The following is a 25,383-nucleotide window of genomic DNA, read 5'->3' as shown; positions in this document are numbered from 1 at the left end:
GCAGAGATGTACGAAGGGACTGAGGTTGCTCTTTCCCCAGACGCGCCCCACGCTTCCCCGGTGTGCGCTGGCCTCACTGACCCACTCAACTCCATCCCGTCCACCTCGCACCTTGATGTCTCTTTGTTTGCACAGCTCAATTCTCCATGTCATTCGTGGAAAAAACTGGCAATGCATCTGGGGTAGGGGCGCCGGCAACACACGCGGCTGAGTGTCCCGTGGGTCTGGTTTCTGCACCACTCACAAGCATGCCGAGACGCCTTGACACCTCTTCTCCTATCTTAGCGGTCGGAGCTAAGCTGGTAGCGGTTCTAGACTAAGCTTATTTTACCATGGCGGTGCTGACATCACGACGAACACCACCAACAACTCGTCGCACGAAACGTCGGTTTCCACTGTGGAGATAAACAGGGGCGAGATCCTGCAATTCGTGGGTTCGGATACCCCGACAAAATGGCTCGGTGTGATCACAATGATCGCAGCATGTTCCCAGTAGCCTGTGCGGCTTCAATAATGCCTGCGCGTGATCTGGCCAGTCGGACCGGCTCAAATCATACTTATTAGCCATACCCCAGACAACCTGGCCCAGCTTTTCCCCAGATCATCTCACTTCTGTATTCTTTCTTTCAGCTCAAAGCCATCCGACCAGATGGCTTCAACAGAGGAGAAGACCACGACGGCTCACGTTGAGCACTCTTCCAACAGCTCTTCCGAAGATGCCTCTGACCTTGCAAAAGCTTTCGAAGAGGGCAAGGACCCTGGATTGAGCGATGCCCATCTCTGCAGCGAAGCCGACAACAAGCGCATCTTGCGCAGGACCGACTTCTACATGCTTTCACTCCTCTGTATGGTCTACTTCTTGCAGTCTGCGGATAAGGGAATCATCGGTTTGACAGCTGTCTACGGCCTTAAGAAGGACGCAAAACTCAAGGGAAACGACTACTCAAACATTGGTAACATCGGTTACTATGCCCAACTTGGTGTACAGCCACTTGCTGCCTATATGTTGGTCAAGGCAAGGTACCGTCAAGTTCTCCCCGTCATCATCACTTGCTGGGGAATCTCCGTCGCCGGAGGTCTTGGTGGATCAAGGAATTATGCCGGTCTTCTCGCTTCTCGATTCTTCTTAGGTGCTTTCGAGGCCGCTGTCATCCCGCTCTTCTCAATCATCACCATCGCATTCTACAGGCGTTCTGAGCAGCCTTTCCGCGTTGCGTGCTGGTACAGCTGCTACGGCCTCAGCACACTGATCAGCGCTCCCATCGTCTACGGCTTCGGTCGCGTACACTCACACAGCCTCTATCGATACCAGGTGATCTACCTCTTCTTTGGTCTTCTGACTATCGTTGTCGGTGTATGCACATACTGGTGGGCAAATGACAGCCCTGGAGAGGCGCGTTTCCTTACACCGGAGGACCGTCTCAAGGCTGTCGATCGCCTTAAGGCCAACCAGCAGGGTATTGTCTCACACAAGTTTAATTGGAAGCAGGTTTGGGAGGCTTGGTCTGAGCCAAAGTACTGGCTTTACATGAGTAAGCGTTCTCTCGCCGTGACTAGAAAACAGAACGATTACTAACGTTCTAACAGTCATGGTCATTGCCGTCAACGCTGGTGCATCTGTTTCTTCGGTCTTCGGATCGATCATTCTGCAGAATCTGGCTGGCTTCACCCCTGACGAGGCTGTGCTCCTCAACATGCCATTCGGTGCTCTTCAGTTCATCTCTATCTTGCTCGCTTCCTGGTTGGCGTATCGCTTCAAGAGGAAGTCGCCCTTCCTCCTTGGCCTTGTCGCGATCGTTATCGTCGGAGTCGCCCTGCTGGTTGCTTTGCCCAAGACCAAGGCCAACAAGGGTGGACTTCTTGCCGGATACTACCTCATCGCTTTCGTCTTCGCCATCAACCCTCTGCTCATCTCCTGGATGGGTGCAAACTGTGCTGGACAGACGAAGAAGGCCATTTACTACACATCATTCAACGCGGGTAACTCGATCGGTAACATTATCACCCCCTACATCTTCGATTCGAAGTTCGCTCCTCAATACGTAAGTTCGGTTCCCGTATCTTTTCGTACTTCCATTCTGACAACCTGTAGGTCAACGCTCTTAAGGGCATCATGATCATCTGGTGCATTCTTTTCGGTGTAGTCGTCCTCCAAATCGTCAACATTACCTGGCTGCAGAAGAAGAAGGGCAATCAGCGTGAAGCTGCCGGTCTTCCCAGGGACTTCATCGATTACTCGATGGACGGCGACTTCCATGAGGCCGGTGCTGAGGTGCATGGTGAGAACGGTCTCACAGACATGACGGATCAGCAGAACTTGTACTTCCGCTATTTGTTGTAGTAGCACCTGCTTTGCGTGTGTCTCACAGGATTGCTGTATCCAAAGTATTGGGTTTTGAATAGGACAATGATTATGGTAATATCACTATTGTCAGAGTCACATCGGCGTTGCATGCTTGGGCCCTGTGTATTGATCAAGATCGCCGCCCAACGGGGCTGTGCCAGAAGTCATATTTCCGAAATAATCCACTGAGAACCTTCGGCTAATGGAATGCGACCTACGGAACCCCCCTGCTGGCGAGATTTGGGCGCAATGACTATCTGTCAAAGCTAAAAGAAAAAAAAGTGGCAAATATAGACTATACTTTGCCCCCCCCCCCCCCCCAATTGGACTGCCTATATAAGACTAGTTCTCTGCGACATCATCCCAGTAGCTCAAGATTGTGCAGCTCAATCTTCTTTGACTCAGCATGAATTCGGCCATCTCTTCGGCGAGATCACACCCATGATCCCAGTATGCTAGGGAGGTAGCCGGCACACTGAGATAACGCTCTGCGCATCCGTTGCCCCCACTTGATAAAGTTTTATCGTCCTTTGCTGCGCACACAAATGCAGGGACCCCAGACACGAGATTTTCTGAATATCGGGGCTAGTCCATTGATCTGTCTTCGTGTCCTCCAGTCCGGACTACTGTGCCACTTTTGAAGACTTAAACATGTACGATCTCTACAACTGCACTGATGTCCAGTCAAATCTACTCCAGATGTTTAGCGATCGGAAACTCGAAGTCCAGGCAGCCCAACGAATTACCGTCTTCAGCGTAGTGCCAGCAATGAGTGACATCCTCGATGTCTCTCTCGATGTCTCTCTCCAGGTCCAGAGCATGTTACAAGGAATAGGTACGGACGAGTGAGCAGACTTTTGCAAGCTCTCCAGATGAAGATGGGCGAATCCACAATCGGCGAGATGATATACAGAATGCGTGCGAGCTCATTGGTAACTGTTCGCGTTTAGGTACGTACGAGCTAAGAAAAAGTTGTCGAAGAGGTCATGTTGGTATGACATACATCTGACAGCTATCAAGCAGCGCCGCGCATCGTGGGTCACAGAGGTCTAATGAGGGAAATATATGATGCTGGAAGTCTTATTTTCCCTTCCATCAGTGACTGAATCGACTCCTCTCTCCCTACATTATTTTGGCTAGATGATCTGACTAGCCGGAGTCACCTGTTGCAAGGCCCTTGCAGGTAGCACTCACTTGGACTTATTACCCGCTCGTCGCTTCCTTATAGTTCCACAGCATTTCCAGAGCGAACACTGCTTGTCGTGGTGCATCGTTTCAGCTCTCCCGTGGTCTCTTCGAGTACTTAACGCTTTCCCTGATTGGTGGGGGCATCCACATGGTAATCCTTTCTCTTCAATTAGGCCCGTGTTACCCACCACTCCCACTTTCCCAATCCACGGCTGGGCAACTCCTGAACGAGAACCAACGTCTGCACACTTTCATCCTTCATGCAGCCAGATGGAAAAATGCTTGAACTCAAAGAACTGACAAGGACGATAGGTCGCAAAAACCGAGGAGGAGTTGACACGATGACGATGCGTGACACAGAATACACAGACCCACTACCATAACTCCCTTGCTTGAGTTTTACTCCCGTATATCACTGCTCTTGGAGAGCTCGTGTGTTATAAGGAGAGGAGGTTCCAAATGAAAATCAAGCGTACACAGTCTGTACACCCCAACTACCAGGATCTCGCGATGAAGTCTGTTCTGTTTCTTGCCTTACCGTGTGCACACGCATTGAGCTCACTATTTGTCGATACCTCTTCGGGACTAGTTCAAGGCACCATCGATGCTATCACCCCAAATGTCGTACAATTTCTAGGAGTCCCGTACGCGGAACCGCCAGTTGGTGCAAGACGCTGGCTACCCTCGCTGCCACGAGTTCGAGAAGGCGGAAAGGTACTCAATGCCACGCACTTCGGCCCTTCATGCCCACAGTACTATACCAACAAGTCAACAACATGGCTCACCGATGCCTCGGAATTCAACATCGAACCCCGGGAATACCAATCAGAAGACTGTTTGTCGGTCAATATCTGGGTGCCATGGCTGCGTGAGACGGCTCCTGAACGCTCACCAAAACTGCCAGTGATTGTTTGGATTCATGGTGGATCTTTCCAAACTGGAGGAGCATCAGCACCATACCACAACCCAAGCCGGTGGGTCGAAAGGAGCAGAGAGCACATTGTAGTCGCTATTAAGTACGTCTTCATGCTAATACAGGAGCACCAATCACTGACAAAGTGAGCAGCTATCGACTGAACATATTTGGGTGGCCAAATGCAAAGGGTCTACGGTCTAATGAGCTGAACTTAGGCTACCTAGATCAGAGACTCGCTCTGGAGTGGGTACAGGGCAACATTCATGCGTTTGGGGGCGACTCCAACAGGATCACTCTCTGGGGTCAATCTGCAGGTGCAGTATCCGTCGACAGTTACAATTTCGCCTATCCTCATGATCCCATTATCTCTGGACTTATCCTGAGCTCCGGCACAGCCCAGTCAGTGGTGCAATTTGGGTCCCCAAATTTCACGGCTGTTGCGGAGAACTTTAATTGCGGGGACCAAAACGCTACTGCCGAGCTTAAATGTATGCAAGATGTGCCATTCCCAGACATCATCGCCTTTCTCAGGCAACGTCTCCACAACGGGACTATTCCGAGTTTTTCGTTCACGCCGGTCGTTGACAATCGCACGTCCTGGGCCAATCATACGACTCGAGTATTGTCTGGGAATTTCATTCGCAAGCCTGCCATCATCGGTACAACAGTGAATGAGTGGGGTCCGTTCCTTCCCTACAATCAGACATTTGGACCCAATCAGACACTGGCAGATGAAGGCACCTTGAGAGTGTTCCTGTGTCCTTCGGTTCTCACCACACACGAACGATTCGCGGGCGGTAATCAGACAACATTCAGATACCTGTATGGAGGCAATTTCTCCAACATCGCACCAAGATGGTGGCAGGGTGCATATCATTCGGCCGACTTGCCTTTGGTTTTCGGAACCCATGATATTGCAAGAGGTGACTCGACGCCTCTCGAAATAGCAGTCAGCCAGCAGATGCAGGACTACTGGTTAGCATTCGCAAAGGATCCCGAGAATGGATTACCAGAAAGAGGATGGCGGGGCTATAGTGGAAAGTCAGATGGTACGAGTGCACTTTTTGGATGGGATGATGAAGCCATTCAGCCTCTAGCAGACAGTGATTTGGAGTCGGCCTGCGATGAAGGGATTCCTAATGGGAAGCCAAAGCCTCCGAAAGCTTGAATACCTAGGATGCGTGCGAAGGATCTTCTGTAAACATTACGCGAGCTACTCTTATCAATTCCCTCTCCTACCGGCACGGCTAATTTCGGGGTATGTTCCTGTTGCGGCTAGACTATCTACTTCTCCGACCCTCCGTCGTCATTACAAGCATTTCCCTTGTGCATGGGGTAAAGAGCTTGGGCTTTCGAAGATACAATTATAAAGCCACGACTCTTCACTTGCGAAGAGGGCTCTCTTGAGACGCCTGTCTACCTTCTAACATGCTGCTGAAAGGTATCTTCCTCGCGGCGATCGCTCTCGGAGCGCGGGCTTCGCCCACAAGCCATGTCGAACGTGACTCCACGGCCAATCTGGACATCAAGCTCTCAATTGCTGATGGGCTGCTCACCTCAACTACCGATGGCCGAATTGTATTGATGTTCGCACCCAACGGGACCGACCCTCTCGATGACACAGATGTCACTTCCTCTCCCAACATGATCTTCGGCAAAAATGTGTACGGCTTCGGCCCGAACAAGACGGTCACAATTTCGGGAGGTAGCAACGATAGTACCGCGACTGGTGTCTTTGGATGGCCCAACGTCAGCATGAGCGACATCCAGCCGGGCAAATACAGCGTGCAGGCTTTCCTTACCAGATACGAAACAGTCACTCGCAGTGATGGTTCGAAAGTCAGTCTCCGATTTCCGTGCGGTGATGGGGGCTTGAATGTCGACGGGTTCGGTAGCCTGATAACCTCGATGATCGACATTAACATTACGGGCGGCTCGCAATCTGTCGATCTGGTCTTCAATAACATCACAGCCGTGGAAGCTTTCACCGGTAAAGAGATAGGTGGTTGTAACCAGGGCAACTACGAGGATACCGAACATTTGAAGTACATCAAGATCCGAAGCAAGAAGCTCAGCAAGTTCTGGGGTCGCGACATGTACGTCGGAGCCACCGTCGTTGTTCCTGCTGGCTACGATGCGAACGATACCCAGACGCGCTATCCCGTCATTTACAACCAAGGCCACTGGTCAGCCGATATTGGGGCCTACAACTACGGCGACGACCCAGATTTCACAGCGACTTGGAACGCAGGTGTCATTGCAGCGACCAACAAGACGGCAGAGCGACCAGTGCCAAAGTTCATTCTCGTCACCTTTCGTCATGAAGCACCTTACTATGACGACTCATACGCGGTCAACACAGCAAATCTCGGACCTTACGGGGATGCCGTCAACGAAGAATTGATACCGCACATTGAAGACATCTTCCACACCATTCAAGCTCCGTATGCACGCGTTCAAGACGGTGGTAGCACCGGGGGCTGGGAGAGTATCGCAAATGTCATCTATCGACCCGACCTCTTCGGTGTCTGCTTCTCGTCATACCCAGACTCACTCGATTTCCATCGTCACCAGGACATTGAACTGTACACAGCCAAGAATGCATACCAGCGCGCAGATGGCAGCGACGTACCTAGCATCCGGGAATTTGTGAATGGAATCCAAAAGGTGCTCGCCACCACGGCTCAAGAGAATCACTGGGAACTTACCTTTGGCACGGCATCGCGTTCGTTCAACCAGTGGGACGTCTGGAACGCCGTGTTCGGTGTCCAGGGATACAACGGCTATCCCCTCGAGCCGTGGGACAAAGTCACAGGCGAGATCTACCCAGAAGCTGTACAGTACTGGAAGCCATTCGATCTGAGCGACTACGTCGTGACAAACTTCAACTCGACCCGCAACCTCGGCGCCGCACTTGCTGGACGCATCTTCATCTATGTTGGTACTTGGGACACCTACTTTCTAAACGAGGGTGTAATGGAGTTTCAAAAACGCACTGACGCCGCCGGTGGGCCGGGATGGGCAAACGTCACTATTATTCCAGAGAAAATCCACGGTGGTAACTTTCGGCTTCTGAACATCTGGGACTATCTTGATTTGGTGGAGCAGTGGGTCAAAGATCATGCGCCGGACGGTCCGAAGCCACTTTCGCCATCTTCTGTCGCCCCAGTCACACGTGGTAACAAATGGGAAGAGGTCATCTCATACGGTGGGCATGAAGCGGCTGTGAAGCGTCAAGCAGACCCTGAGATTAAGGGCAATAAAGCAAAAGTTGGCCAAAACGTCACTGCCAGCGTTGGCCGATGGGATCCGGGTGTGAAGCTAACGGCGCAGTGGATCCTCAACAGTAAGCCCGCTGGCCAGCCATTCAGCGCAGAACAAGGTGGCAGTATTATGTACGCACCCACGGCAAAGGGCCACGTGCAGCTTCTCGTCACTGGCGAGAAGCGTAACTACGTTACGGAGACGAGGAAGAGTCAGAGTGTGCTTGTCGAAAGGTAAGTGACTCGGTCTTCGGTACTTTGCGGTTGTGATTATGTGCCAATTCTATAACGTGTTTTATAAGCGAGTCGTCAATACAAGCGAGTCGTCAGCCCCACCAACTTTGATCACCTCTTCCATCTCAACGTGCAATGGCTCCACGCTACGCTTCTCAAGCGCCTTTAAATGAAGCTGATATTCAGCTTGCTATTAATTCTATCGAAGCCCAGCAAATCAGGTCTGAAAGCCGCGCTGCTGTAGTCTATAATGTCCCTCGTATGACAATGCGCGACCGACGCGCTGGCAAGCCTGCACGACGCGATTGCCAACCCAACTTAAAGAAGCTTACTGAGCTAGAAAAGGAGGTAATTGTAGTCTATATACTTGATCTGGATCAACGTGGTTTTGCGCCTACGTACGCAGCAGTGCGTGATATGGCTAATAAGCTGCTGGCTGCGCGCGGTATTGGTCACGTCGGCGTCCACTGGCCACGCAACTTTGTTAAGCGATCAGACAAGCTTACAACGCGTTTCAATCGAGCGTACGATAGGCAGAGAGCCTTGTGTGAGGATCCTGCGTTAGTCAGCAGCTGGTTTGAGCTTGTAGAGGAGACAAAGGCGAAGTGGGGGATCTGTGATGATGACGTCTACAACTTTGACGAGGCTGGCTTTATGATGGGCAAGATCACGACTCAGCTTGTTGTGACAGGGTCAGAGAGGAGAGGCAGGCCAAAGGCTGTTCAGCCTGGCAATCGCGAGTGGGTGACAGTTATCGCTGCGATCAACGCTGCTGGCTGGACAATCCCACCCTTCCTCATCTTTGCTGGCCAATACCACTTGTCTGCCTGGTACGAAGAGGCAGAGATCCCACGCGACTGGGCGATCGCAGTCAGCGACAACGGCTGGACGAACAACGAGCTTGGAGTTGAGTGGCTGAAGCACTTCGACGCTCACACGAAGACTCGTAGTGTGGGTGCGCGTCGCCTGCTTGTCCTTGATGGCCATGAGAGCCACCACTCTCTTGAATTTCAAGAGCTTTGCAAGGAGAACAATATCTTCACGCTCTGTATGCCGCCTCACTCATCTCATCTGCTGCAGCCGCTTGACGTTGGCTGCTTCTCGCCGTTGAAGCGCGCGTACAGCCGTGAGATTGAGGCTCTGATCCGCCACCACATCAACCACATCACCAAGCTTGAATTCCTGCCAGCCTTTAAGGCAGCCTTTGATCGCACCTTCACGACAGCTAATATCTGCTCAGCCTTTCTAGGCGCAGGCCTTGTCCCTTACTAGCCAGATGCCGTCTTGTCAAAGCTGAACGTGAAGCTGCGTACACCTCCTTTGGCTGCTCTACCAGAGGCTGCCTGGCAGGCTCAAACACCAAGTAACGTACGTGAGCTTAAGGCTCAATCAACGTTAATTTGTGAGCGCGTAAGAAAGCATAAGAGCTCCTCACCTGCCTCAATTATTGAAGTGATTGATCAGCTTAAGAAAGGAGCTGAGGTGATGATGCTCTCTGCTGAGCTTATGCGCGATCGGATTGCCAGCCTTGAGAGAGCCAACGAGGCAGCCTCGGCGCGTAAACAGCGCAAGAAAAAGCGACTCCAGAAGCAAGGAGTCTTGACAAAGGGAGCTGGAGAGGATATACTCGCTCAGCGTAAGGCTGATCAGCAGGTTGCCCGTGTAGAGCCTCAAAGTGGAGAGCAAGCAGGCCTCAGCCGCCAGGCTCTTGCGCGCTGCAGCAGGTGTAGAGAGACTGGGCATAACGCAAGAACGTGTAAAAAGGACTTTATAGATCCTGCTTGAACTAGTATATTAATATATATATACTGCCTTACAACGTGGTTGAGTTATACGCTTAAAGAGGTGATTAAAGTTGGTGGGGCTGACGACTCGTTTGTATTGACGACTCGCTTGTAAAACACGTTATCGGAGCTTGGGTTGATGTATAGAGAAATGCTCCACATCTCGCATTATGTGAACTGCAACTATCGCCATGTCTGAAATGCCCGGGACGATGTATCATTGCCTATGCCTAATGAGAAAGGTTGAGGAGCCTGGTTTCTAACTTTTAGCACATGTAGCACGTGGGCCTGACCTTAAGCGCTCTCCTACTTGCCACGCCTTTCCGAGTTCCTGCACGATGCTACGCGCAGAGACCGTGGTGCTAACAGACTGTACAGCTTGAAAGCTGGTCTTGGTGGCTGTGTATCAGACGGTCGAGTATCATGAGCTGGGCTGGAAGGTGTTTGCGTATTGTCCAGGGTGAATATTCACAGCTACTGTCTTGCTTCTTCATGCAGGATGGTCTGGTACTTCCCAGACGGGCGCCAGACGCAGGCCGCCCTTCAAAATGCTCAAAAGCCTGAATCATGATCTCGATCGCATTCGTATTATCGAAAAAAAAAAAAAATGTTTGCAATGCCATTGATGTGGCTGGTGTTGTAGGAGAAGTGCATGAATCACATCCCATCGCACGCCGACGACGCTCACAAACCCTGCACATCACATCACCCTAACCATACCCATGTATAAAAGAAACTAAGCTCTCATCGCAAGTCCATCCCTCACGGCCTGAGCATCCACTCATCTGCGCTCTTATTTCCAGTACTGTCTCGCACCTCCTCGTCGAGATGCACCTCGCGGAACACAACGACACCAATGGGTTCGCTGTCGCACCGTCTTTGAGGTTCTTTGGACGCCCATGCCTGTGCCGTGAAGACCTCGGTCACAGTCTGCACCGCGCCCGTCTCGGCAGCGGTCCCGGTTGTCGTTGAGCGCTGCGTGAACAAGGGCAGGATGGTCGTAGGACGGGTGGTGTGGGAGAAGAGACGCTTGAGCATCGAGGGGTTGGAGGCAGTAGAATCGCGGTCTGGAAAGACAGACGCAGTGCTCAAGACCTGGCGGACGGTTGCATCCATGCTGTCCATGTCGACCGAGTTGTTGCGGGTGCTGGCGAAGGTGCTGCCTCCGAACGAGCTGAACGTCGAGCCACCCTTCGAGAAATAGCTCTTTGCCTTGCCAACACATGACGATGTCCACGTGCGTGCTGAGACGTAGCTGCTCGGCGTGCTCGAGCCACTCTCACACATGACGTACAGGCTGGGAAAGATCTTGCCCAGACCAATCGCAAGCAGCATCTTCTTGTAGGTATTGTACGCATCTGTGCCGGTGCCGAAGAGCAGAGCGGCGACGTAACCCATAACGATCTGGCCCCATTTGTCGATATGTATTTGGCCTCCGGAGGGGAAGGGAAAGATTGTACCTGGGGTGTATTCGTAATCACCGCCGTTCAAGACCATCTCATTGCAGTAGTACCAGAACGGATACATCGAGTAGGGCACCACGATGACAAGGAACACCATACACATCAGGAAAAGGCGGAGGAAGCGTGATCGGGTGGTGTTACGGGCCGTCATGAGACGGGAGAACTCACGTCGATAGCGGTAGAGGCGAACAAGGAGCAAGACTGGACACATGGTCAGCAAATGTCCGTATCGACGACACATTCATTGCTCACCTGCGTAGAAGAACACCGCCAGCATGGTGACCGGCATCCAAATGACAACTAGGAACAGACTGTGCATGTTCGGGCGGTATGCGGAAATGCAGCCTTCGATGCCCCAGATGTTGAATCGGGCAGATTGGACGGGGATATAAAGCAAGATGATCACTAGAGGATAGCCCCAGCACCATCCAGCCTCGATGAGTTGACCCCTCAGCTTGCTGCTTCTGCTGAGTGAGACGGTAATATTGCGTGTGTCCATGACTTTGGCGAGTCTGCGAAGGATCATGGCGATAGACGCGCCCAAGGCGACCTGTGCCCCAATCTGGATGCGAACGTTGATGTCACACCATACTTTACCGTCCCACCACTGGGCGATGTCGTCGTGACCCCAGATGAGAGGGTTGATACCTAGGGAGATGTTGGTGAGGATGATCCAGAGCATGAGCGAGCCAGCTGCAACATTCCGCTGGGTGGCGTGCCAAATGAGTGGTGCTACGCAGAGCAGCCATGAGCCCCAGGCGAGGGTCGAGAAGAAGATGGCTATGGGGTAGATCTCCCCAGAGGAACTGTACTCGCCCAGATACTCTGGAACCGCAACATGCATGTTTGCTGAAGTCAAGCTGTCGAACGGGGATCTTGAGACGATCAAGTTGATGCCGGCTACACCAGCTGTGAGGCTAGAGGCGTAAGCTGCAGTGGACTTCTGACTGCAAAAAGCCGCTAATTACTGGACTCCAAAAGCTTGATGAGAAAACTGGGTTGCGAATTGACTTGATCATTCAACAGTCGAAGAAGTGCGTTGACAGAAGATAAGGAAATACGTCGTTGACAGGCGCGACTGCCCCCGCTTTCCCATAACTTCGCTTCATCATTGAAGCTGTCTTGACTGAATAGCTGTCTCAGTTATCAATACAAGTCAATAGCAGCAGCGTTTGTGCGCGCGGCACAGGTAGGTGAAAGTCACATCGAAATCGAGCATGCTCGCCGATAAGAACAGCACTAACAGCAGTGACAGCAGCGTTGTATGGGAGATGTTCCACCGCATGGCCACAGTCTTACCCAGCGCCATGGTTATCGTGTATTGCGGACTGGCGATGGAGACGAGATGGCCTAGCGTGGGTCCGCCAGAATAGGTACTCAATAGGCCTTCAATACAACTTTGTAGATGCGCCCGCCGACATCAAACGAGAAAGTCAAACGGAATTTCCACTGATCTAGAATAATGAGATGATGAGGTCTACCCTACATGGGCACGGCAGTCAAATCATGCTGCAAGTCGGTGCAAGAGCCAATTCTGCGACCCATGTCGAGATGACGCCACCGAAAACGCAGGTGGTGACTGGGCCGGGATGTTTAGGCATGAAGATGCAAGCCAAGTATTGGTGCACTAAAGTGGACCGACCTGTCCCTGTCCGCGCACGCTGGAGCACGTCCGGTTGGTTGGAGGCAGGCATTCAGGCTCACCGGGCATTACGAGGGCCGGTGCACGAGAGGGGACCTGGAAAATTCCGAGGGTGGCTTGAGGCATAAGAGAAACATGCTCAATTGGCAGCATGGGGCGATGAAAGAGACGACGTGGAGGATGAAGATGTTCGGATGCTGGAACGGGGTATACAATTGCCCAGAAGCGGCAAGCGCGGTGACGTAAACGTAAGTGTGCGCTCGAGGTACACGCGACGGCACGCACTGCCGTCCCCTACGAAATGTAGACATCACTTCGACACTACGCGTCACCAATGGTCGCGCCGACCAGCTCCGACCGTTCCACTGCTGCCAACGTCCACGCCCGCGGGAAGATTGATGTCAGAGCGCATTAGGCTCCCACAATTGGCCGTCGCGCGTCTTCAGCACGATGGAGCGCGCACCTGCTGCGGGCAATGCCGCTGACGCCCAGATCCCTTCGCAGCTTCGCCAAAGAATGTTGAGTCGCGCAGCAACGTTTGCTGAAGGCACGCAGCCGTCTCCCACGCGCCTGCTGCGCCGTCGCAGCTCTGTGCTCTCCGATCTGTCAGACACGCGACACTCAACCCGATCCTCGACCGACAACCTTCTCAGAAACACCGATGCGTTTGACAAGGTCACATCGCTAGAAGAAGGCCCTCATTGGCTGTCCAGCCCGGTCATCTTCGCCATCTTCCCTGCAGTCGCCGGGCTCCTCTATCAGAATGGCGCGGCAGTCCTGACCGATTTCTTCACCCTGGCGCTGGCGGCCTGGCTTCTGCACTGGTGTTGCACGTGGCCGTGGTAAGCTTCGCGGGCTCCAAGCTTCGTGACATGTGGCTGACGAGACGTCTAGGACTTGGTATCACTCCGCGCAGCAACGGCGCTACGTTGATCCTGAGGAAGCCCTGTTTGATGACACTCTTTACGAGGAAGAGGACGAAGATAGTATCATCGAGTCGAATGAAAATCCAGATCCGACTCGGAGTGACACGAAAGGGACAGGGCGTTTGGCTGAACCGACTGCCACCGCCGCACAGCTCGGAGCCAGCCAGGCGCTGAAGAGACAGGAACGCATGGCGTTTGTGACTTGCTTTACTGCCCCACTCGTCGGCGCATACCTCCTGCACATCATTCGTGGGCAGCTCAGGGTCGCAGAGGGCCTTGTGTCTGACTTCAATCTCAACTTATTCGTTATGGTTGCAGAGGTCCGGCCCATCATGTGTCTCATGAAGATGCAGCAGGAGCGCATGTTCCACTTACAGCGCATCGTCAAGACCGACCCTCAAGACCTGATCAATCCTCACAACGCGCAGGCTATAGTACAGCGACTGGCAACATTGGAAGGTAGATTGGACGACCCAGCGGCAAACAGCCATCTCGAGTCGGCGCGAATCGCGGCCGAGGTGCGAGACGGTCTTCAAACACAACTGGACTCGATTGTTCGGGCAATTCGCAAGTACGAGAAGAAGTCGGTTGCGCAAACAATGCAGATTGAGGCACGCTTCCAGGAAGTCGACGTACGTCTAAAGGATACCTTGTCTCTGGCGGCAGCAGCGGCACGAACTGGCCAGCGCCCTGGCCTCATATCAAGTTTTCTCGGCTGGACCGTCAACACTGTCAACAGCGTCTTGCAGACCATGTGGGATATGGCGCTGTATCCTCTACGCACTGCCCTGGCCGTAGTGGTTGAGATGAAGTCGTACCTGGTCAAGGACGAAGACCGGCAGTCGCGAAGACGAGTCAGGGGACAGACGAACGGGCACACATCAATGTCGACGTCTAGGATGCAGTCGAAGGGTATACGTTGACACGACGTGTCCTGCTACCTAATACACCTATTTCTCTCCGCAAACCTCTCCAATCTTTTCCCCTTAACCTCATGAGCCTGGCTCCTTGAAGTTGCACCAAAGTGGTAGTCAAGAGTCATCCACGATGTGTAGGTTGCATTCACGCCCAGCCTATCTAAGACCCACTGTCTACGTAGCCTTGCATGACTTCATACTCGGCTTTATCGCATCCAGTAATTCCGACCCAAACAATGACAAGCTACCGCTCGTTATTGCCCCGCCCCCACCATAGCTAGGGATGGCAGCGTCGCGTGCTAGATACCTCGACTTCTTGTTGCTTTTGCAGATTCTCTCTACCGCGGTCTCTTGAGATTCACGCGTTTTCGCCATGTCGCTCAAGTCAGACCTCACCGTGGACGCGTCCAAGTTCGAGCGCAAGCTTGCAGACAAACAAACCGAGGAGTTCAATGAGAAGCTGATTAAGATCTGGGCAGATGGGCCAAGATGGTATGAAGTATGCTGCTTGAGAATGTAGAAGGGGAGCGTAGCTGATGGCACAGGTTGGCGCAGAAGAGTACCGTAGGCTTCGATGGGAAGGCAAGACACCACTACCCAAGCCCGTTGTGCTGCCAGAGGGAATCAACGGAACGATACCGTCGCGCGAAGCCGGGCGCGAGATCCCGTATCGCGTGTTCAAGCCTGCGGGCGGCGTGAGCAAAGGCATCCATCTGCACATCCACGGCGGAGGCTGGGTGCTGCAATCCGAGCACTAGTACGCGCCTCGCCGCTCCATTCGAGGAGTCGCACTTGACTTACTCTCCCCAGCCAGGACACTTATCTCAAGTACATGGCCGACCACTACGAGCTGACAGTCTTCTCGGTCGGCTACAGACTCGCGCCCGAGCACCCGTGGCCCGCAGGCGGAGAGGACTGCTACGACGCAGCGGAATGGCTCGTCGAGAACGGCCCCTCGTCTTTCGGCGGCGAGCTGATGTTCACCGGCGGCGAAGCAAGTCCCACCCCCCTCTTCCCCTCCTCCCCCTCCCCCTCGCAACGGCATAATCACTAACGCACGCAGTCCGCCGGCGGCCACCTCGCGTGCCTCGTAGCCTTCCACCTACTCGAAACAAAGCCCAGCTTCGCGTTCCGCGGGCTGCTGCTGCACTTTGGCTGCTACGACCTTTCGGGCTTCCTCCCGCACGTCGCGCACCACGAGAAGCACCTCGTGATCGACCACGACGTCATGTCCGCCTACATCGCAGCGCTGCTGCCCAACACAACCATGGAGCAGCGGCGCGACCCGTCCATTTCGCCGTTCTTCAAGGACGTGCGCGGACTGAATCTGCCGCCGGCGCTGTTCACGTGCGGCAGCGAGGATCCGCTGCTCGATGATACAGTGTTTATGGGCGCGAAGTGGATGATGTGGGGGAATGAGGCGGTGGTCAAGATTTATAATGGTGCCCCGCACGGGTTCATTGGGAATCCGGTTGGGACTATTAGGAGTGTGGAGGAGGGGTTGCTGGATAGCGTTGCGTTTGTGAAGGCGAAGATGAAGATGGGGCAGTGAGCTTGTTCGAGGACGTGCTTCTGTTGCAGGGGGTGCGGGAGCATGTTCAAGGGCTTGCTCTCTTTCATCGTCTGCTGGGGACGATGTGAGCTGTCATGTGTGAGCTGTCATGTGTGAGCTGTCATGTGTACGCTGTCACGTGTACGCTATCACGTGTGCACTGTCACGTGTACGCTGTCACGTGTGAGCTGTCACGTGGGCAGTTGAAATACCAGTCGTTGCGAGTAGCCGTGTTCACTAACGTCGTCGAATAATTACCTCCGCAGTGATGTCTTGTCTCGATGGGTGGATGCTCCGCGGCACGCTACCGTAGTCGACCCCTGCACGGGGGAACGTTAGCTTTGCAGCACATGTCATGGCTCGTGAATTATCTGTGCGGCGATGCGGCGATGCGACGATACTCTCGACAGCACCACCGCGCGCGTGATCCAGGATGGCAGCAAATGGCAGCCCCGAGCGACGGCGCAGGAGCATGGGCATGTACCGGCGCGAGTCGAACATGAGCGAGTGCGTCCAATGCCGCGCCCAACACCGAGAGAGAGGTGCATAGACGGCTGGCTAACTCTGCCGCAGCGCGCCCAGCTTCATGGAAGACGTTGACATGGCGCACGACGAGGTAGAGCTGGCCCCCCTGCCCGCGCCCCGCGCCCGCTCTGGCACAACTGACGCCAGAATCCAGATCTTCGCCGGCCCGGGCATGAGCGAGAGCGTCCCAACAAGCGTCTCGGCCTTTTCGCACCGCCGCCGGGCACGCGCCGATAGCAGCGCCAGCCTGACGAGCTTCGCGTACTACGACGAGGAGCAGGACAGCGACCCAGCCGACGATGACGTCGAGGGCGACGAGGACGGCTCGGAGGAGGCCATTGTCGACGCGGACGGCGAAGACATTGAACATTATGGCTATACGACCCGGGACCTCGACGACATGGACCACGACCGCGACCTCGAGGCCGGCCGGAGCCCGTCCTCCTTCCCCTCCCCCTCCCCCTCCCCCAGCCCGAGTCCCAGCCCGTCGCGGCGCAGGAGCAGCGCCAGCCGCAGCCGCCGCAGTGTCGACCGTCCGCTGCTGCGTCGCCACTCCAGCGCCAGCAGCGCGGGCTCGGGCAGCTGGCGCGGCCGCCGCACCTCCCAGAAGCTCTACATGGCCACCGAGGACCTGACCATGGTCGTCGCCGGTTTCCGCACCTCGCCCGCCGGGTTCGCCGTCTACGCGCTGCTCTGCGCCGCCTCGCTCGGCCTCGCCTGGCTGGTGCTGCGCTGGATGCCGCGCTGGCACGTCGCGCTGACGGGCCGCCCGACGCCGCTCAAGGACGCCGACTGGGTCGTCATTGAAAACCAGTGGGGCGAGGTCGCCGTGCAGCCCGTCGCCCGCCACGCGTACGGGCGCGCCCTGACGACCGTCTTTGGCGACGCCGAGAAGAAGCGCCGCGGCGACTGGGACGAGGACGAGGACCCGCTGATGACGCACCTGCACTGCCTCGACTACCGCTACATCCGCTTTATCTACCACCCGCTCAAGGACAAGTTCGTCCTGGCCAACACGTGGAAGGACCCGGCCTGGACTGACGTCACCGCCCTGCGCGACGGGCTCGACAATGAGGAGCGCGACTACCGCGAGCTCGTCTTCGGCACCAACCAGATCGACATCGCCGAGAAGACGCTCGCGCAGCTGCTCGTCGACGAGGTCTTCCACCCCTTCTACGTCTTCCAGATGGCCAGTCTGTTCCTGTGGTCCGTCGACGAGTACTACTATTACGCCGCCGCCATCTTCCTCATCTCCGTCATCAGCATCGCCACCACGCTCGTCGAGACCAAGGCCACGATGAAGCGCCTGCGCGAAGTGGCCAAGTTTGAGTGCGAGATCCGCGTCCTGCGCAACCGCTTCTGGACGCACGTCGATTCCAGCGAGCTTGTGCCCGGCGATGTCTACGAAGTCACCGATCCCGCCCTCGCGCAGTTCCCATGCGACAGTCTGCTGCTCTCCGGTGACTGCATCGTCAACGAGAGCATGCTGACGGGCGAGTCGATCCCCGTCTCCAAGATCCCCGTCACCAACCACGCGCTGGACCTCCTCGACCTCAGCGCTTCCGCCGTGCACCCCGAGATTGCCCGCCACATGCTCTTCTCAGGCACCAAGATCATCCGCGCTCGCCGCCCGCACGAGGACCACATTGACGACGAAGCCGCCGCGCTGGCCATGGTCGTTCGCACTGGCTTCAACACGACCAAGGGCGCCCTGGTGCGCTCCATGCTCTTCCCCAAGCCGTCTGGCTTCAAGTTCTACCGCGACTCGTTCCGCTACATCTCCGTCATGGCCATGATTGCCATGGTCGGCTTCGTTGCTTCCTTTATCAACTTTGTCCACCTCGGCCTGGCCTGGCATCTGATCGTCGTCCGCGCCCTCGACTTGATCACAATCGTCGTCCCGCCCGCACTGCCCGCCACCCTCACCATCGGTACCTCCTTCGCCCTGTCGCGTCTCAAGCAGAAGCAGATTTTCTGCATCAGCCCACAACGCGTGAACGTCGGCGGCAAGCTCGACGTGGTCTGCTTCGACAAGACCGGCACCCTCACCGAGGAGGGCCTCGATGTGTTGGGCGTGCGTGTCGTCGAACGACCGAGGAACAGGTTCAGCGAGATCCTGGCCGACCCCTACGACATCCTTCCCGCATCGCACCACGACCGCGATCCGACCGTCGAGTACGTCGCCCACAAGACTATTCTCTACACCATGGCTACGTGCCACTCGCTGCGCAAGATCGACGATGAGCTTGTCGGCGATCCTCTCGATGTCAAGATGTTCGACTTCACTGGCTGGAGCTACGAAGAGGGCGAGGGGTCAGGCAGCAACGACGAAGACCCGGAGCAGAAGCTCTCACCGTCTGTCGCCCGCCCGCCTCCTGGACGCGAATACGACCTCGACGATGCCGACGACAGCAGCAACCGCAAGCCTGTGGAGCTCGGCGTGCTGAGGCAGTTTGAGTTTGTCTCTCAACTCCGCCGAGCAAGCGTCATTGTGCGCCGCTTCGGCTCCAAGAGCGGCGACATCTACGTCAAGGGCGCGCCGGAGGTCATGAAGGAGATTTGCCATCCAGACAGCTTTCCCACCGACTACGACGAGCTGCTGGCTTTTTACACGCACCGCGGATTCCGTGTCATCGCGTGCGCAGCCAAGTCCATCCCCAAGCTCAACTGGGTCAAGGTGCAGAAGATGAAGCGCGAAGAGGCAGAGAGCAATCTCGACTTCATCGGCTTCATCGTCTTTGAGAACAAGCTCAAGGACAGCACGGCGCCCGTCATCGAGGAGTTGGAGCGCGCAAACATCCGCAAAGTCATGTGCACGGGCGACAACATCCTGACCGCCATCAGCGTCGCGCGTGAATGCGGGCTCATCAACAAGACGGCGCACTGCTTCGTCCCGCATTTCGCAGAGGGCGACAGTCGCAACCCCCTGTCCAAGTTGAGCTGGGAATCCGTCGATGACGCCGTCTTCAAGCTCGACGAGAACAGCCTCAAACCTCTCCCGCCGCCGCCCGAAGCAGACGTCTCGCTCCCGTACGACGTGTCGAATCTGAGGAACTACTCGCTGGCTGTATCCGGCGACGTGTTCCGCTGGATCGTCGACTTCGCCTCCGAAGCCGTGCTGCGCGAGATGCTCGTCGCAGGCCAAGTCTTTGCGCGCATGTCGCCGGACGAAAAACACGAACTCGTCGAGAAACTGCAGTCCATCGACTACTGCGTGGGCTTCTGCGGCGACGGCGCAAACGACTGCGGTGCCCTCAAGGCCGCAGACGTTGGCATCTCGCTGTCCGAGGCAGAAGCCAGCGTCGCCGCGCCCTTTACATCTCGCCAATTCGACATCAGCTGCGTCCCGCAGGTCATCAAGGAAGGCCGCGCCGCGCTCGTCACGAGCTTCAGCTGCTTCAAGTACATGTCGCTGTACTCGGCGATCCAGTTCTGCTCCGTCTCGTTCCTGTACGCCAGCGCCAGCAACCTCGGAGACTTCCAGTTCCTCTTCATCGATCTCGCGCTCATTCTGCCCATTGCAATCTTCATGGGCTGGTCCGCCGCATACCCCATTTTATCGCGCAAACGCCCGACCGCCAACCTCGTCAGCCGCAAAGTCCTCACCCCGCTGCTCGGCCAGATGGTGCTGTGCATCCTCACCCAGTACCTCGCGTTCCACTTCGTGCAGCAGCAGCCCTGGTACGCGCCGCCCGTCCTCGACCCGGAGCACTCCAACTCGCTCAACTCGCAGAACACGGCGCTCTTCCTCGTCAGCTGCTTCCAGTACATCCTCTCCGCCATGGTGCTCAGCATCGGCCGTCCGTACCGCGAGCCCATGAGCCGCAACACGCCCTTCATCACGACCATCTTCCTCGCGCTCGCGCTGAGCACGTACATGCTCTTCGACCCCGCGGACTGGGTCATGGACGCCATGGAGCTGACGCCCATGGATGTCCCGTTCAAGGCCTTCCTGCTCGTGCTGGGCGTGGGCAATTTCGCCGTCGCCTATCTCGCGGAGCATTTCTTGTTCCCCGGGCTCGCAAAGTGGATCGGCGTTGCCAAGGTCAAGGTTGGCGGGCGCAAGTGGGCGAAGAAACGAAAGGAGTACAAGGTCATCCAGCAGAGCATGATGATGTAGCCGAACAGAGCGGAGCGAGGCTTGTGCCGGTTCTACTGTACGTTGAGTGGTAAGCCGGACCAGACGTTCCAGACGAGGACGTACACAGCTGCGACCAACACGACTCGACACGTCCCTCCACACCCCACCGTCTTGTCTGAGCAGACTCAGCGCGCGCCCGGCACCCACAGAGACGTCCCAACAGCGCGACCACACGACTCGTCATAGCGAGAGAAGGTGAATCGAAGCCGCACTCTCCCCCAGCACAACGGCGCACATGGGCCTGCATCTGCGCCACCCACCTGTTCATCGCGACCGTGTTGCGTCCCGAAACACTTCAACGCCGCGCGGCCCGCTGCCTACGCTCTCTACGAGGGCCAGGCTGCGTGCGTCCTTTAGCCCCGTAGAAACACACCAGCAGGCCAGGCGAGGATTCGGTGTGTAACCGCGCGAAGAGCACGGGGTTCGCTTGCACGAGTATCTGGTTGGTGGAGCACGATGGAAGGTCAGGTCTGAATCGGACGCGCAGGCGTGCTTGAGGCGATGTTGTGCATCGCAATCTCATGTAAATACGATTCTACCCTGTCTATACTACTCGCATTCCACATGCCACAGCTTCAATCTATACTGCTAAACCACCATCTTCCGAGATACCGCATCTAGCTCGCCTCATCATACACAATAGTCAGATTCCTACTCTTCACGTGCCGCGTGTACACGCTCCCATAGCTCTGCTCGCGGAATGTCTGCTCCATGGAACCGAACGAGTAGCTGGCGTTGGGCGCGTTCGAATACGCCGCACGCCCGATTTGCTGCGTATCCAGCGCCACAGGCCCAGCTGCGAAGCTAAACGTCGACAGATCCGGACGCCCGGAGGTCTCGATCTGCAGCCCGCGATCCAGCGTTGCGGCGATGGTCGTGTTGGCGCCGGAGAAGGTGTATGTCGTGTTGACTGTGATGGGGTAAGTGTACCGCAGCGTGCTGCTGAAGCGCGGCGCGCTCTTGAGCACTGCCGCTGCGGTTCCCTCTGTGTGCTGCGTGTTGAGCTGCGTTAGCCCCGCGTTGCGAAGCGAGCCTGTGTTGCTGTACGATAGGCTCTGGGTCCAGGTGCCGAACGCGGAGGAGACGGTGTGCACGCGCGACGCCGTCACGCCGTACTCGAGCGTCTCGTTCGTGCCGTTGCGGGCGCGCACCACTGACGACGTGTCGATCGCGGGCGCGCCCGTGATCAGCGGCGCGTCGTGCGGGCCTGTGTACGCCTCGTCGCCGTGGAATAGGAAGAGCTTGCCCGACACTAGCCAGTAGCTGTTGATGCTCTGTTCGGAGAGCGTGGCGGCGCCGTTGCCGCCGTTGTCGTCGACGCCTACTACCTTGATGGTGAAGGCGTGCGGCGCGCCGTCGAGCAGATGGGGCAGGAAGGGCGTGATATCGATCTCATAGTCGCGGAGATCGTACGCGTCGAGGCCCGCCACGGGGCGCCAGAACCCCGGTGCGATGCCGCCTGTGAAGATACTCGGGAACGGCCACGCGACGCCGGCCAGCTGGTCGTCGATGAAGAGCTGCACCTCCCGGAACGGACCGTAGCCGAGGAGTGCGCCGACGGTGGGGTCGAAGGTGTCAATGTCGGATTGGAGCGCGTTCGTGTACCAGAACTCCTCGTTGCTCTGGCCCGTGGCTGCGATGGAGACCGACGCGTGGGTAACGTTCAGCGGGAGGATGTGCTCGACCGTTGCCACGTCGCCAGGGAGAGTGAAGATACTGGGTGCACCGCTCGAGCCCAGCTGTGGCGAGATGGGTAAGATGCTATCAGCATGCGCGGGCTCGGTCGAGTCATAAAAGAAAGTCGCGACCAGAGTAGTGTTGAACGCGCCGGTATACGTGGAATCGAAGACATTGTTCAGGCTGAAGATCACGTCCTGCGGAGTCTTCCAGAGGCTGAGGTACATGCTCAGGTCTTTCTGGTATCTAAACACAATCCCCGAGGCCGTGGGCTCGGCGGTCGACGTCCGCCACACTTCTATGTCGCCGAGATACATCTCAGCAAGCCTGTCGAATTGACGACCTGCAACGGTAACCGTCCATTCGATGATGACGCTGTTGAAGTCGCAGCCGGGCGGCGTGTACTTTCCAACATACGGGACGCCGTAGGAGCTGGCGAACGTGTGTTGCATCAGCGTCTGCTGGACGTTGCATCTTGTCGACTCAGGAATAGACACAGGTTTGTAGAGCTGGATGACTTCCAAGGGTCCCGCAGGACTCAACGCAGCGTGGGTGACATATAACGACTCAAGCGGCTTTCTCGGAAGCGAGTGGTGCGCGCTTGCTGCGTGCAACAGCAGAGCCACGGCGGGAAATGATGGGAACTGCATCACTAGGTACTCTGCAACTCGAGAAGAGAAACAGCGAGCTTGGCAGTTGTGAAACTGACTTGGCCAACGTTGGACTGTAAAGCGACAGCAATCGTTAGGTAGGTAGGTGTTGCGACCAACCTCGACTCTTCCCCCGCGGCTGCATGTTTCGGTCAATATATGAATGATTACACGATCACCAATGAGGAAGGCGACTACACACAACAAGCTAAGTCACCCTGACCCCTTGGAACAAGTGCAATCAGAACGTCTGGTCTTGCGTGACAACTGCAACGCATGTGAATTGTTCATGCTTCGCGACCATGCACAAGGCCCCATTCAAACATCTCAGCGCTTTGTTGAAGAAGAAATCAAAAGAAGCAGCGTGCTGCAACACCCCGGTATACCTCGGCGTAAACATAGATGCTGCGATCTAACCATCCATAGCAAGCGTGATGAGTGGTGCACCATCGCTTGACGATCGCGGCTCGCAGGCGACCGCTATCTCTCTATCATTCGCACACGTGCATTGCATTCCCCCTGCGCTATCGCTATTGCAGAAGGTAACTTCTCTGGCATAGCGAATCAAGCATGCAGCGCACATATACCTTCCGTTGAGAGCTCGGCCGCCGACATGATCATATACCAGAAGCGATGTTATCGCGATGATCCACGGGCACAACCTCTTTGAGGCGGCTAAGGGTCTATATAAGAAGAGTAAGCTCCAGCCAAGAAAGTCAAGCTTTGATCTACAGCATCCTTCATGGCTTCTACCGTCTCTTCTCTGATCGCCCTCGGCTCCCTTGTCGGCTCGGCCGTTGCTGCCGCGTCGGCATGTTCGGCATCTGCACCGCTTAGCTGCTCGAGCACAACCAGTTCGAACACATGCTGCACCGAGTCCCAGGGACAGGTCTTGCAGGTTCAGTTCTGGGACTCCAGCCCTGCTACCGGTCCGGCCAACTCCTGGACCATTCACGGCTTGTGGTAGGTATTCCTGGCAGTTACCAGTCTTCCGCAAACATACTGACCACACTTGCAGGCCTGATAACTGCGACGGCACGTTCAAGTCGTCGTGTGACAGCTCAAGAGCATACACCGACATCAGCTGCACGCTCGCGGACAGGGGAGCTACTGACATGCTCGAGTACATGGAGACCTATTGGAAGGACTTCCAGGGCAATGACGAATCATTCTGGTAAGCTTCTGCTCGGAACCTAGCCCAATACATGCTAACTTCTTTCAAAGGGAGCATGAGTGGAGCAAACATGGAACTTGTTACTCGACACTCGAACCGAGCTGCTACACCAACTACAATGCTGAGGACGAACTGATCGACTTCCTGAACACCACCATCACCCTGTTCAAAGATCTGCCCACCTACCAGGTACGCATTGCGCATCTTGACAGATCCGCCACCAGCTAACACCCCACAGTGGCTCTCCAACGCCGGCATCACCCCCAGCTCCAGCAAAACATACACCAACGCCGCCATCACCAGCGCCCTCAAGGCCAAGACCGGCGCCACCCCGATTCTGACCTGCACAAGTGGCGAGCTCAGCCAGGTCCAGTATGCGTTCAACGTCCGCGGCAGTGTTGCTAATGGCAACTTCGTCCCTGTGGAGCCCACCGGCACCTCTGGAAACTGCCCGAAGACGGGTATCAAGTACCTGCCCAAGGATCTTAGCACCACTCCCAGTGCCGATGAGGGTAGCTGCGGTTGAGAAGTGTGATGGGAGAGGGATAGGAATGGTTGTTCAAGATGCTGCAACATAGTCGATGCGATGCTAGCCTATTCATTATGTCCCGTTGACTCGCTTCTTTATATCGTGCTTACGTTCCAGTGCGTTGTCACAGCAATGATCTCGTGTTGCCGAGTATGGCTCATAATCTTGCGTGCACTAACGTGGTCCACCACCGAGCGAATCACCCCACCGAGCGAATCACTCTGCCAAGACCACAACGCTTTCTACTATTAATTACAATGGCTCAACAACCTGATCTTGAATTACTTTCCTGTGCAGATAGAGTTATACTTGCTACCCAAGCAATAAAATCTAACGCGTCACTAAGCCAGCGACGCGCTGCTGCTATCTACAGGGTTCCTCAAAGTACACTTAGCCATCAAGGCGCTGGAAGAACCCCACGACGCGATACCCACCCTAACTCATCTAAGCTTCAGAAG

At 55.7% G+C, this 25,383-nt stretch overlaps 10 protein-coding genes across 10 annotated transcripts; 8 read left to right on the top strand and 2 right to left on the bottom strand.

Annotated features, from left to right (window-relative positions):
- Positions 1 to 375: 375 nt before the first annotated feature.
- Positions 376 to 2,630, top strand: M421DRAFT_415702 (MFS general substrate transporter). Its single transcript, XM_033590799.1, has 3 exons — positions 376 to 1,532; positions 1,588 to 2,042; positions 2,093 to 2,630. Exons 1-3 carry the CDS (start codon positions 650 to 652, stop codon positions 2,339 to 2,341), a joined length of 1,587 nt encoding a protein of 528 aa, XP_033453608.1. The 5' UTR covers positions 376 to 649; the 3' UTR covers positions 2,342 to 2,630.
- A 365-nt stretch (positions 2,631 to 2,995) lies between these two features.
- On the top strand, positions 2,996 to 3,818 carry M421DRAFT_88592 (uncharacterized protein; the record flags this gene model as incomplete). Its single annotated transcript, XM_033597673.1, has 4 exons — positions 2,996 to 3,179; positions 3,217 to 3,294; positions 3,357 to 3,378; positions 3,581 to 3,818. The coding sequence occupies 4 exons, from the start codon at positions 2,996 to 2,998 to the stop codon at positions 3,816 to 3,818; spliced, it is 522 nt and encodes a 173-aa protein (XP_033453607.1).
- A 224-nt stretch (positions 3,819 to 4,042) lies between these two features.
- M421DRAFT_97527 (para-nitrobenzyl esterase) lies at positions 4,043 to 5,616 on the top strand (the record flags this gene model as incomplete). Its single annotated transcript, XM_033598512.1, has 2 exons — positions 4,043 to 4,548; positions 4,599 to 5,616. 2 exons carry the CDS (start codon positions 4,043 to 4,045, stop codon positions 5,614 to 5,616), a joined length of 1,524 nt encoding a protein of 507 aa, XP_033453606.1.
- Positions 5,617 to 6,069: 453 nt separating this feature from the next.
- M421DRAFT_415701 (uncharacterized protein) lies at positions 6,070 to 8,041 on the top strand. Its single transcript, XM_033590798.1, has one exon. The coding sequence runs from the start codon at positions 6,093 to 6,095 to the stop codon at positions 7,947 to 7,949; it is 1,857 nt and encodes a 618-aa protein (XP_033453605.1). The 5' UTR covers positions 6,070 to 6,092; the 3' UTR covers positions 7,950 to 8,041.
- Positions 8,042 to 10,345: 2,304 nt separating this feature from the next.
- On the bottom strand, positions 10,346 to 12,461 carry M421DRAFT_415699 (STE3-domain-containing protein). Its single transcript, XM_033590797.1, has 2 exons — positions 11,445 to 12,461; positions 10,346 to 11,393 (listed from the first exon to the last, which is right to left on the bottom strand). The coding sequence occupies exons 1-2, from the start codon at positions 12,034 to 12,036 to the stop codon at positions 10,492 to 10,494; spliced, it is 1,494 nt and encodes a 497-aa protein (XP_033453604.1). The 5' UTR covers positions 12,037 to 12,461; the 3' UTR covers positions 10,346 to 10,491.
- An 823-nt stretch (positions 12,462 to 13,284) lies between these two features.
- Positions 13,285 to 14,683, top strand: M421DRAFT_52347 (uncharacterized protein; the record flags this gene model as incomplete). The annotated part of the gene is made up of 2 exons (XM_033595012.1): positions 13,285 to 13,676; positions 13,729 to 14,683. 2 exons carry the CDS (start codon positions 13,285 to 13,287, stop codon positions 14,681 to 14,683), a joined length of 1,347 nt encoding a protein of 448 aa, XP_033453603.1.
- A 367-nt stretch (positions 14,684 to 15,050) lies between these two features.
- On the top strand, positions 15,051 to 16,229 carry M421DRAFT_772 (alpha/beta-hydrolase; the record flags this gene model as incomplete). Its single annotated transcript, XM_033597296.1, has 4 exons — positions 15,051 to 15,176; positions 15,223 to 15,434; positions 15,488 to 15,617; positions 15,741 to 16,229. 4 exons carry the CDS (start codon positions 15,051 to 15,053, stop codon positions 16,227 to 16,229), a joined length of 957 nt encoding a protein of 318 aa, XP_033453602.1.
- Positions 16,230 to 16,522: 293 nt separating this feature from the next.
- On the top strand, positions 16,523 to 21,002 carry M421DRAFT_195228 (ATPase type 13A2). The gene is made up of 2 exons (XM_033588046.1): positions 16,523 to 16,845; positions 16,909 to 21,002. Exons 1-2 carry the CDS (start codon positions 16,816 to 16,818, stop codon positions 20,872 to 20,874), a joined length of 3,996 nt encoding a protein of 1,331 aa, XP_033453601.1. The 5' UTR covers positions 16,523 to 16,815; the 3' UTR covers positions 20,875 to 21,002.
- A 374-nt stretch (positions 21,003 to 21,376) lies between these two features.
- On the bottom strand, positions 21,377 to 23,336 carry M421DRAFT_415690 (uncharacterized protein). The gene has a single exon (XM_033590796.1). The coding sequence runs from the start codon at positions 23,220 to 23,222 to the stop codon at positions 21,513 to 21,515; it is 1,710 nt and encodes a 569-aa protein (XP_033453600.1). The 5' UTR covers positions 23,223 to 23,336; the 3' UTR covers positions 21,377 to 21,512.
- Positions 23,337 to 23,699: 363 nt separating this feature from the next.
- M421DRAFT_415689 (ribonuclease T2) lies at positions 23,700 to 25,159 on the top strand. Its single transcript, XM_033590795.1, has 4 exons — positions 23,700 to 24,185; positions 24,241 to 24,396; positions 24,447 to 24,585; positions 24,635 to 25,159. Exons 1-4 carry the CDS (start codon positions 23,965 to 23,967, stop codon positions 24,920 to 24,922), a joined length of 804 nt encoding a protein of 267 aa, XP_033453599.1. The 5' UTR covers positions 23,700 to 23,964; the 3' UTR covers positions 24,923 to 25,159.
- Positions 25,160 to 25,383: the final 224 nt, after the last annotated feature.

Source organism: Didymella exigua (genome assembly GCF_010094145.1).
Source record: "Didymella exigua CBS 183.55 unplaced genomic scaffold M421scaffold_2, whole genome shotgun sequence".
NCBI classification, from domain to species: domain Eukaryota; kingdom Fungi; phylum Ascomycota; class Dothideomycetes; order Pleosporales; family Didymellaceae; genus Didymella; species Didymella exigua.
This window is presented reverse-complemented; position numbering and strand designations above follow the sequence as displayed.